The 12,398-nt window shown below is 45.3% G+C and overlaps 1 protein-coding gene across 1 annotated transcript; it reads right to left on the reverse strand.

Annotated features, from left to right (window-relative positions):
- Positions 1-4,107: 4,107 nt before the first annotated feature.
- Positions 4,108-12,134, reverse strand: LOC109787046 (uncharacterized). The gene is made up of 3 exons (XM_020345607.4): positions 11,741-12,134; positions 6,801-8,878; positions 4,108-4,801 (listed from the first exon to the last, which is right to left on the reverse strand). Exons 1-3 carry the CDS (start codon positions 12,038-12,040, stop codon positions 4,609-4,611), a joined length of 2,571 nt encoding a protein of 856 aa, XP_020201196.1. The 5' UTR covers positions 12,041-12,134; the 3' UTR covers positions 4,108-4,608.
- Positions 12,135-12,398: the final 264 nt, after the last annotated feature.

Raw genomic sequence — 12,398 nt, forward strand, 5'->3', positions numbered from 1 at the left:
AGCCTCACAGGACACAAAATTGCCAATGTCATGATCGTCAAAACCATCTTGTGGTAGAGCCTTCCTTGCCACATCACCCTTCCTTGCCACTTCACGTGTCCCCTTTCGCAACGCAATAGGCAGTTCCACTGTGTCAGATGAGCTTGCATCACTGCCTTGCTGCTCCCCCTGCACATCTGGCTGCCGCTGTGAATATACCAGACGCGTGTCAGATGAGTTGTGCACTTGTGGCACTTGTGGTTGCCGTCGTGAGTACACCAGGGGAATCTCCTGCCACCGATCCCGAATAGGAACCTGAAGAGTACCAATCGTCATTGTTGGCTGGACTTGAACCTGCACCTCATCATCAATGAGAGTACCAGCCGGAATTGTAACCACTTTGGACATGAGCCTGCACATCACCATCAATGTTAGTACCCTCAGAATCACTATGAGTGGCCTGCTCCCCCTCTTGACCATCTTCCACATGGTGTAGGTGGTCAAGCTCTGCAAACAACAGACTCAGGTCTATTGGCTCACCATAGAATGGCTCAGATTCCGTGAAAGTGACATCCATACGTACAAATCTTCCTTTCTTAGAGGGGCACCAACATTTGTACCCCCGCTGACTGAAGCATAGCCCAGAAAAACACACTTCACTGCCCGCGGATCTAGCTTCTCAACAGAAGGTGGGTGATCACAAACAAAGCAGGTACTGTCAAACAACTTTGGGGGAACAACAAACTTATTTTCTCCAAGCAGCAACTCACACAGAGATTTCATGCCGAGTATTCTTGAAGGTGTCCGGTTGATCAGGTATGTGGTTGTCATAACTGCTTCACTCCACAAGAACTTGAGCACATTCATGGTAAACATCAATGACTGAGCAACCTCAAGGATATGTCGATTCTTCCTTTCTGCCACTCCATTCTGAGGGGGGTGTCCGGACAGGAAGTTTGATGAAGAATCCCTTGGTCAGACAAGAAGGTCCCAAAGGTATTCTTCACATAGTCTGTGCCATTGTCAGTCCTGATCACCTGCACCTGCACCTTAAACTGATTCTTCACCAACGCATGGAAATCCTAAAAACAGCTAAACACCTCATCCTTGTGACGCATCAAATAGATCCAAGTCATACGAGTATAGCAGTCGATAAAGGTAACAAAGTACTTCATTCCATGCATTGAGACAACTAGGCTTTTCCATACATCTAAATGAATAAGCATAAAAGGAGATATGCTCCTAAGTCCCTTACTCACATAGGAGGCTCTTGTGTGTTTAGCATATTCGCAAGCATCACATGTCAACTTGCTCTTGTCTATGTCACACATAACATCCGGAAATATTCTACTCATCTTATCAAAAGATACATGCCCCATCGTACGGTGATGAATCATGGCCTACTACTCCTTGTCCTCCATGGTCACAGCACACACCAAGTCCGGCTGCACCTCCTGGTCCATATACCAGAGCCCCCTACTCCTGGTGCCAGTCCCAACCATCTGCCTCGTCTGTTGCTCTTCAATCAAGCAACCAAACTTGTCAAGAATCACATGCAGTCTATTTGATAAATGAGAGCACTCATCGAGACCAAGTTGACAGGAAAAGTTGGCACATGTAAAACTGAGGATAGGGAGATGCTTGAAGTACATTGTACTATGCCAACCCCTATGACAGGCTGCTTTGTACCATTGGCAGTTTGTATAGTGCCCTTGTGAGTAGGAGGATGCTTATTGTAAGACTCAAACACACCGGATTTACCGACAACATGCTTAGATGCTCCATAGTCTAGAACCCATTCTGGACCATTCTCATTAGTGGCAAGAGATGCCTTTTTTAGATTGTGTTCATCGGTGGAGGCCCAACGAGCACAACCTCCATAGGCGGCATCATCTGCTCCTCTGCCTCTGCCTCCTCCAAACTTCATGCGTGATATGAAAGCATGGAGCTCCTCCAACTCAGCCCTCAACTTAATGGTCTGAGCATCCTTCTCACGTATCACCCCCTCGGTTGTTTTCTTGTCAGCCTGGATTTCCTCCACCTTCCTCTTGAGGCTCTCCAATTTTTTCATCATTTTAGTCTTCTTAGTTTCTGCCACAGACATGTTGTATTTCTCCTCTACTTCTGCAACCACCTCCAGTCGCTGCCTCTTTTTCCCTCTCATTTCTGCTTCTGCAACCACCTCCACTCGCTGCCTCTTTCTCCCTCTCATTTCAGTCACGGTCCCCTTTTCTCCCCCTGGCTGGCAGCAGCACCCAGCAACAACAGTAGCAGTGTTGCCTCCTTCACCTTCAGCAATTAGCAATAGCTCACACTCCCTGGCTAGCAGCAGCGCCCAGCAGCAGCTCCAGCAACAGCAGCACACGGCAACACGCAAGTGCAAGCAGCAACAGCAGCCCCTTCCCCCTTCTGCGAACAACAGTAATTCCAGAGGATCTTGGCCTCCAACAGCAGCCAACCCTCACAGCAGCTCTCCAGCTCCCGATCCCTGCACACACACGTACAGCAACACAGAAAGCAGATGCACTTCTCCACTACCCTTCTCCTCTTCTCCTCCCGCAGCACCGCCCACCAAGCTGAGGAGCAAGCAGCAGCCGCAGCACAGCCCACTCACGAGGAGACCAAGCCGCTCCTTAGCTTTCTCCTCCTACCGCGCAGCACAGCAGCTCCACCTCTCCTTGTTCCTCTGCCACGCAGAGCACCTCCTGCACAGCCACGCCGCGCCCTCCCAGATCCGTCGCCGCCTCACAAGATGTCGCCGCCATCTCTTCAGGCCCTGTCGTCGCTGGCTTATGATACCATGTAGAATTAGGGAGAGAGGGTACCTACAGACTCCTCGAGCTTCTCTCTAGTTCTCTGCATGAGTACTCTCTGTGGGTGGCGGCTTACACTCCAGGGAGGATTGGGAGCTCCTCTTTCTAGGTCATCACAAGGGCTGGGCCTTGTGGGCTTAAGTGAGATGGGCCAGACAGCCCATACCGGTTCAACAGAATGTCTCTGAGCTTGACACCAACTTCCCTCACCTGCCTTCGGCACCACCACAGCGGCCACCAAAGAAAAAATGACGAATCACCTCCTCACCCGAGATCGACGCGGCTCCATCGCTGATACGCAACGTTGCGGGCCTCCAAGGTAGCTCACCAAAGATGAAGCCATTGTCGTTAAATGAAATAGACTGTGGCAACACCCCGGACATGCCATCGAACTCCAGATCTGGCACCCCACCACGACTAAGACGCCGAAGAAGGAAACCATACATGTCATCCATCAACCACGAACCCAGCACACGTTTCGTCTTCCAGATGTCATTGATGCAGACCAGAATCTGCATCCGCTCCTGGGCTACCTCCCAAGCTCCGCGCCGACGCTGGAGCAGATGTCGTCGCAACGGCGGAGTCCGAGGACACAAATCCACCACAAGGATGCTGCCGCCGCCATGATATCCCTGCTTGAACAAACTAGTTCCCAAATCCATCACCGACCATAGAGATGATCGCCTCGCCGAAGAAGAATCCTGACTTTCTTTATTCAGGATCGTCGTCGCCGCCACCGAAGACGTCGGACGATCCAAAAACATAAGCTACTAAGGCAAAAACGATCCGCACACCGGGATCCGGCGCCGACAGTTTCTACCTTGTACTAGACCTATGGTGAAGCGTTTTCAGATAACATACAGCGGGGCAGTATCATCAAGGCAGAACCTGTTGTAATGGTCAGGCAGTTACCTAAGGCAAAAACGATCCTCTGGACGATCTTCGGGTCTACAAATCATCAAGTGCTAACAAACTAAAACCCACAGTTTCCGTCCAGTTTTTTGTTAATTAACCGGACAACTATCTTCGACCTTTTTTAATGAATCAGGCCTTAAGGGACTGGGTTTCAAAAACAAACTAAAACCCCAGAAGAAACATACAGCGGGGCAGTCGCAGCAAGTCTGACAAGTCCTTCGCCAGGTATCACGATTTGCTTAGGATGACAATTAATAATCGATACATGCAAGGAACTCCCTCCGTTCCAAATTACTCGTCGCAGAAATGGATGTATCTAAAACTAAAATACATCTAGATACATCCATATCTGCGACAAGTAATTCAGAACGGAGGGAGTACTACAATATTACCATCAGCAAGAGTAATAGTTTTTTTTTCCTTTAACATACGAGCATGAGTCTTGCAGACAATCAAGAAAAAGAGAAAATGGTTTCAAGAAAAGAAAAACACAGGATAGGCTGGAGATCATGTTTTCAGTCTTCGCATACAACATATACAGGCTCGGAAATGATACATACACAGCAAAACCAACGACTCCGGCCTCAACTCCGCAGTAAGAAGAAAAAACTTATCACAGTGGGCTTCGGGATCTGGGTTCTCTCCTAGCTAATAAGACAGGGGAAATTCAACAATACTCTGCCGATCAATGTAACAGAGAAAATTGCTAGGATTCTCCACCGATCAGGGTACTGATATAAGAAGAGACGTATTCCATTGGAAAAACAGGATTATTCTCCACGTAAATTTACAACATGAGATATTTGATGTGGTTGGTTCTGCAAGCGAAAGGCTGGAGCTCCACCTTAAGTCCGTCTTGGTATTGCAAATAGCACATTGTTGCTGTGAACCTCAGGAACTTTCAGGACTCTGAGCGACCTGCTGACTTAGCAGGGACAGAAAGTTCGTCCTTCAACATAAAAGAGAGATCATGCATCTGAGACAGCAATTTCTCCACATTTGCATTGCCAGCTTCTGATTTTGGTCTGGGGTTACTGTCATGACTTGTTGCGGACAATGCATCAACATCACCCATCTGCTGCATTACGCCCATCCTGCACATGGTGAAAACGTGTAATATCTGATCAATCATATATCACGAACGGGATTTGAGTGAGATACTAAACATTATACAACATGGCCTGCAATATACTCCTACTTCGTTCACAACCAATCATTCACCTACTACTTAATTCTGGCAATTGTAAGGATGAATTGACCTAAAAAGGAGCAAAATGCAACAGCAAATAGGCATGCGACTAAGGGTGCTGCTTGCTGGTCAGAAATTCAGAACCAGGTTATGAAGTGGATTATTGGTAGTGTGGCTTCAAATGGTTTACCATTGCAAAATAACACGAATTTTGAACCTATGGCTCAATGTAAACATAGAAAGAAAGCCCCAGGAAACGGGATATTAAAAAAAAACAGTTCAAAAATTTCTGAATTTTGTGGAAAGAAAAATGTGTGTTCTAAATGTCAAGGGGAAGTGGTTTCGCCATATTCCTATGCTACGCGTATTACATTTTGGGCCGCATTTGCGCGTATACGTGCGATACGAAGGGCCCAGGCCTGCACAACTGGTTCCCATAGACATGCCACTCCAGGTTTTCTTAAGAGAAGTCGCCACTCCAAGTTTTCTTAAGAGAAGTCATGCCATTACCAAAGATGGAGAAGTCCACGACTTGCACGCCTAGAAGAAAGATGGAGGACGGCGCCCACCAACCAAGACCCCTATATAAGGGCGTCCCCATTAAACGATGTAGGACGTTCAACCTCTTCGAAAACCCTAGAAGTGTAGTTTAGCATACTATTAGATCCGATTGTGACATCCCGCCGAGATCATCCATCTCCATCTCTGGCGGCTTGACCCTCAACTCGCCAGATACGCGCCATTGTGCATCTCCGTTGTAATCCATCTTTGATATAATCCCATGTAAGCATGAGTAGGCTTGTTACTCGCCACGCGAAGGCCCGAACCTGGGTAAAACTTGTGCGCCCTGTCCATCTAGTAACCTGCGGTGACATCATACAAATCCATGTACATTCACCATATTTAAGTTCAAGTATATCGCGAAACACTGTCAACAGCTGACGCCGAACATGGGGAACCTCACGCTACTAGATCGGATATGCCGTATTTAGCCTATCATCAAACTTGAACTCCACCATCTTCGCCGACACAATCGCCTTTTCTATCTTCATCGATATCATTGGCTCCACCGGGCGAGTACATCAATCCTACTTGACACTATCAAGACAAAAACCAGGCAATGGGCAGCGGTGGGTGTGAGAGGTCTAGCGATTTTGCTTCTGGCGATGGTCGCGCCTAGTGATTAGGGGCATCATGTCGTAATCCCCGAGTGTTACCCTTCTTATGGCTTGTACAAACTCTTCTTTCCATCAGTGCATTGAGTAGCAAGGCTTTTACATTTTCGAGAGAGAAAAGAAGTTGCTAAGTAACTAAAATTTGTCAAAATAAATCAGAAGTTAGCAATGATTGGATCCAATATTCCCTGAATACTAATGTGTTTATCAGTGACGAAATCAAGGCATTGCGTTCACAAAAGCTACACCTGGGCTCATCAAAGTCCAGTATACATTGTTACCAGTACAAGTCGAACAAACAAGCTGCCTAAACCATTCTAGTACACTTACTAGTATGCATCCTTGTATTTCATATGATGGAAGCTCAGATGAAACATACCAGTGACGGTGATAGCTGCAGCGCACAAGCTTGGTTTAGACTAATCTTCACACGCAGAAATGACTAGTTGGCTACCTGTGCCAAAATTTGGGCTTTGCCACAAAAATAACAAGGAAAATGGTGCCAACCTTCCGCCAAAAAAAAAAAACACTTACGGTGCCAAGCTATAATGCATAAATAAGGATCTGGGCTTGTCTAGCTTTGGTTCTCAAGTTAAAAACTACACATTTATTTGACCATTTCTGTATTGCTTTAGAAGCATCAAGCATAATTAATCAAGTATACAGTTATCCCCAATCCATGAACAAAAGAATATGCGCTCAGCTTAAAAAATGTACACTATCACTAACCTTTCGTGTTCACCAGGTGGAGCTGCATTTGCTTCATTAGAATTATCTTGTTTATTATGTATTTGGCGTTGGGATGGAACAGACTGTGCAAAGCTTCCAAATTCCAGCCCTGTCATATCAGCCGTCAATACTGAGGGTTTATCAGACAATGGAGCACCTGGCTGACCTTGTAAGCTTGTTTCCAGCTCAGGAGAGTTTTTGAAATCTTGCCAGTCATCGAATGGGTCATTATTGGCATTTATCTGCTCAAGGTTCTTAAACTGCTCTGTATGGCTTGAAGACCACAAGTCCACAGGTTCAGCTCCTGAAGGATCTTTGACGAACTGTCCTTCCACAGGAATTTTCATATTTCCCTGTGCTTGACCAAAACTAGCAAAATCTTGCCATGTATTGGGTGACTCATGAATTCCACTAACATCTGTGCTGCAGCTGTTAGATCCCTTGATATTGCTGGTTAGCCACAAATCCATGGAGTCAATTTCTTTAGCAGGCACAGACGAGACACCAGTCGTTTCTCTCCCAAGATTAGATATGTTTTTCTGTTGGTGACGTGGTGCGGCAACGTCTTGCCAAATATCAAATGTATTGTCTTCCATATTTGTTGAAACTATATTTGTAGTTTTGTTACTGCTGACATTTGCCGGTAATTGCACAGGGCCAGTTCCATCAAGCTGCTCAAATGAAATATCCATCAGTTCACCACCTACATTATATGAACTTTGCTGTGTTTGATCTGAACCAGCAAAACCTTGCCAATCATCCAGCATGCTATTATTCCCATTCACCAAGCCAGTATTACTTGATTCCCTAGTACTTTCTGTGAACCATGAGTCCACATCTGTTTCTCTGTGACTCACAGGTGAAACTTCCGCCAATTTTCCAGCTTCATTGAATGAAGCAACCCGTGCTTGACCAGGCGTGGTAAAATCTTGCCAGTCATCAAAAGAATCATCAGTTTGCTCAACAATTTCTGTAGAATTATGTTCTTTGACATTACCAGCAGGCCATAAATCAACAGCATGAGCTTCTAAAGAATGTTCTAGCTCTGCAACTGGATTTCCCAAACCATCTCCTCCTTGACCACTCGATGATTCTTCCACCAGTTTCACTGAATCTCCTTGAGCAGAACTTTGTGCAAAAGCTTGCCAATCATCAGACTCTGCAACATTGTTGGATGATTCCATGCTTCCTATGGGCAAGGGGTCCGTTCCTTTTATTTCTGAGTCGCTCACTAAAGGCCTCTCTGTATGCTCTCCAACATTTGATACTGTGCCCTGATTTCCACCTTCTGTAAATTCTTGCCAGTCATCAAAAGCTTCATCAGTACTGACTCCGATGTCACTCCTTCCAGACAATTCACTGTTCTCAACTGAATTCTTGTCAAGGGAGGACCCAGTGAACTCAGCAACATTGTTTCCAGCAACCATCCTAACGTTAGTCTCTGCATTAGCTGGGACAGCCTTCTGAATGGAAAGGTTGTCTACATTTAATGCTGAAGCTAAATCTTCTGATTCTATGTTTGTTTGATTTCCAGCAGCTAATACCGGTCTGATGGCAGTCCCAGAAACTGGAAAATTAGAAGGCTCAGCAACTGAGGCACTCTTAAATAGGTCCAGTTGCTTGGAGTCTCCAACAACACTTTCTGAGCCAGTAGACTGAAAGTGAGCATCCCAATTTGCAAATGCCGTAGTAGATTCCATTTGATTTGTGCTTTGAGAACCTGTTTTTGTCCTAAAGGAATCAAAGCCTTTCGATGTAATATGCATCTCTGAGCTACTGGATTCATGACTTCTGCTATGCTTTTCCTGCACTATAGTATGAGTTGGAGGAAGAGCAGCAGTGGTGGCAGCTATCTCCTTTTTCCTTTCAATGGAAAATGAGTCCAGGTTAACACCAGGCAAATCTAGTGTGCATGCAACTGATGGTTGTTTGTTGCTTGTGGAACTTCCAGATATTTCCCTATTCTCTGGGGGGAAAGTAAGTTTTAAGTCCAGAAGATCGGATAAGACCAACCCACTCTTTGGTGTCTCCTTGCTTTTATTTGAATCCGTAGAGTCGCCATCAAATTCTACGAGAGCCTGAATGAGGGGCAAAAACAACCATCAGCTACAGATAGCACCAGGGTTAAGATTCAGATATCAGACTATGTATCCTGCATACACAGTGTAAAGACAGAATGGAAATCTAGTGCAAATCTTGGAGAGGTAAATACCAACAACAGAGATGTCTTAACTTTCATTGGTTTAGACTCCACAAGATCAACCGAGTTTAATGGGAGCTCGAGCTTACTGAAACAATCCAGATTCCAGTTTACAATGGTAAGTACTACCTCCGTCCAGGTTTATTGGTCCCCTTCATAATTAGTGTCAAATTTTGACCATAGATTTAACTAACAAAATGTCAATGCATGTCATGAAAAATTATACCATGGGAAACTATGTTCAAATACGAATCCAATGATATAATTTTTGGTGACATGCATTAACATTTAGTTAGTTAAATCTACGGTCAAAATTTGACACAAAATACGATGGGGACCAATAAACCAGGACGGAGGTAGTAAGAGCCATGCTCTCGATGGCACATGCAGCACATGCTCTAGAAATGGCTTTAAATTGTCCATGTGGTGAGTGACCGAGTAAGCACCCAAACAACTACGTGGTATATAACTATATTAGTCACAATACATCTAGATAAGCATGTTGTCGGATTTACTAAAATACGAATCATACTTTAGACAGCACTTGAGACAACTAATGCATGGTTCCTAGACATTTGTGTCATTCAACATCGGGCGTGACATCAAAGACAAACACTGTGCCAATTGAACCACTGTTATATGTTATAAACCTCAATAAATCTATATAGATCTAGATTTAATAACTTTGAGAAATATGTGAAAGACAGATTCACTTAGGCCACAATGGAGATAAATCTAGATAGTTTCAGCTTCTCGATCAGAAAATATGTGCCCTAGGGCATGTTTGATGAAGCTTTCTAGGGCAGCTTCTCTTTTGCTTTTGCAAAAAAAGAAGAGAAAATGCTTCTCCATTGGTCTAGTATAAGGCAGAACTTGTTGTAATAGTCAAGCAATCATGTCTGAGAGGTATAGGCTCCTCCCTTAGACGATCTTTGCGTCTACAAATCATCAAGTGCTAACAAACTAAAACCCCAGGTTAGTAAATACAGCAGGACCAAGACTCATTAGATACTAGACATGCATCTACTTTAGCAAACTGAAGCTGCGCAAAACAGTTTCCCAACAGCTCTCCAATTTAAGCTGCAGCTTAATAAGAAAAGCTTCTAGTTTCCAACTTGATGTAATTGAGGTTTCTCACATTCTCGAGAATATGCTGTTATAAGGTCATTGTGAAGCAGCACAAGGTTGTGGAGGAACAACTCCACCTTGCTGCTACAAAGTGTACAGCACTAGTGTTGAAGGAACTACTTCGACGTGATGCGCTAGATATCGCTCTAGAGGCAAATATAGGCCGAGAGTTCACTCCAAAACTCCTAGAACACAAGTTCTAGTAAAAGATCTTAGATAAGAACACCAAGTTCATAGGTAGTGGGTACATGGGTTGAGTTACAAACTAGAAGTGAGGACCTCTATTTATAGGCTTTGTGAAGCCTTCACATCTCAACTTAAACTCATAAATAGAAGATCCGAGAAAACATTACTTAAGGTTCAGCTTCTACTCGTAGCTAGAACACTCCAAAACCATTATTTAAAGGTTAAGAAAACAAACAAATAAAACAACATATGACTTAAGGACCAATTTATCTAGAGTGGGTAGAACCATCTAGAAGCTTCTGGTTTGTTACTCTACTTTTCTATATTGTACCTCATCACATTTTTGGCAAACACATAAGGTATATATCATAAGGAGGACTATGGAACTTCTAGATCAATAATTCACCTAAGTAGTGCAGTGGCCTTCTAGGAGAGCAGACCACAAGCAAGAAATTCCCAATTAGGCTACTCAGATCACGCAAAAATAAATTCCACAGAACGGGTACTAAAATCCAGTGAGAGGCTCAACCGTCGCATCATGAATCAACCGAGTTAGGGAAGGATTGCTAAGATACAATTGCTACAGCCTTGTGAAGCAACCAGTTTTTCAATTCTATGAATTATTTTGTGGAAGAAACATGCAAAAAAGTTACTCCTATTATATGGATCGGAGGGAGTATAAACATAAGGAATGGTTGTATTGAAAAGAAACTGGAAAGTGGTGAACTGGCAACGTTTTCCTATTATACCATAAAATGATTAATTTCAAATGCATTCTTTACATTACACTTTCTTCACAACAACAGCAAAACATCCTACATAACAAGCTAATGACTGTGAAAAAGAGGAATTGCATTGCAGTTGAAAAGACCCAGATTTAACTACAATACGCATGTTCGAGAACATGTCCTGTGCTTGATAGTATGACATCTCTTTCTTTTTAGTTAACAGCTTGCTCGGAAGCTAATCTCCTAGTGGCCTAGCGGAGAATTTCTTTCATGACTAAATTGGGAAATCCAATTGCACAGGTCTAAGCCACATTTTCTGCTACAAACAAAGACTTGTTTTCAGTTCCTCAATTTCTCTTTTAAACTTCTAGTTCCTTCATTGGAAAGAAAAAGAAACAGCAACGTCTCTAAACTCAAATGGCACTCGCAATTCTGCCAAATTTTCCATGTTATTTCATCCACATAAAAAGAAAGCCTCATTTCCATGGTTCAGCTTTATAAACAAGCATCCCATTATTTCGACTTAGTGCTTCCCTATTTCCACATGAACCCTGCCACTAATAGAGATCTTAAGGGAAGAGACCGAAATGCCAAATCTACGGCTTTCCACTACGAAGGAACGGCATTCCACTAGAGTCGCCAATTAGTACAGCAACAACAGATCGATGGAAACAAACGAGGCCAGAAAAGGAGCTCACAGATCCATCAAGCCGGAGCGAGCCGAGCAGCCACTGGTAGGCCGCACTGCCTCGGAAGGCGATGCCATCGCCCTCCCCCCGCCTGGGGGACCCGCAGTAGACGCAGACGGCGGACTGCGCGCCACGGAGGAGGCCGCCCGCTGCGCCGCAGCGCCCGCACAGGAGCTCCGGCGAGGCATCGGGTTCGAAGGCAGCGACGGCGTCGGCGACGGAGGGGAAGGGAGGGGCAGGGGGCGCGGCGGTGGTGCCCTCCCGAATGGAGGATAGGAGGCGATGGATGGTGGCGGTGGGGATCTCCATCGCCGGGCGCCGGAGGGGGGTTGGGTCCGATTTGTGTTGGGCAGTTCAGCTGCTCTCTCCGGTGATGAGATCGCACGTCTGGGGGAAAGAAATTACCACACGGGGCGATGCTCTGCGTCGGTCGATCGATTGCAGTTTGCGGTCGGACACCCAGCGAGCCGTACGATCAGGCTTCCCTGTGCCATTGGATCGGCTTCTCCCACCTCTCATCTCCGTCGCGCCCGGCTCGCAGGCTCCGCCAACCCGCAGTTGCAGCTTCGGCGTCTCATCTCCGTCATGGCTGGCTCACCACACCGTGGGGCGTCGCTTGGAGCACCGAGTTTTGCAGCACGCGGCTATGACCTCGGCGGGGCAATGG

The sequence above is a fragment of the Aegilops tauschii genome, chromosome 1 (assembly GCF_002575655.3).
Source record: "Aegilops tauschii subsp. strangulata cultivar AL8/78 chromosome 1, Aet v6.0, whole genome shotgun sequence".
Lineage (NCBI taxonomy): Eukaryota > Viridiplantae > Streptophyta > Magnoliopsida > Poales > Poaceae > Aegilops > Aegilops tauschii.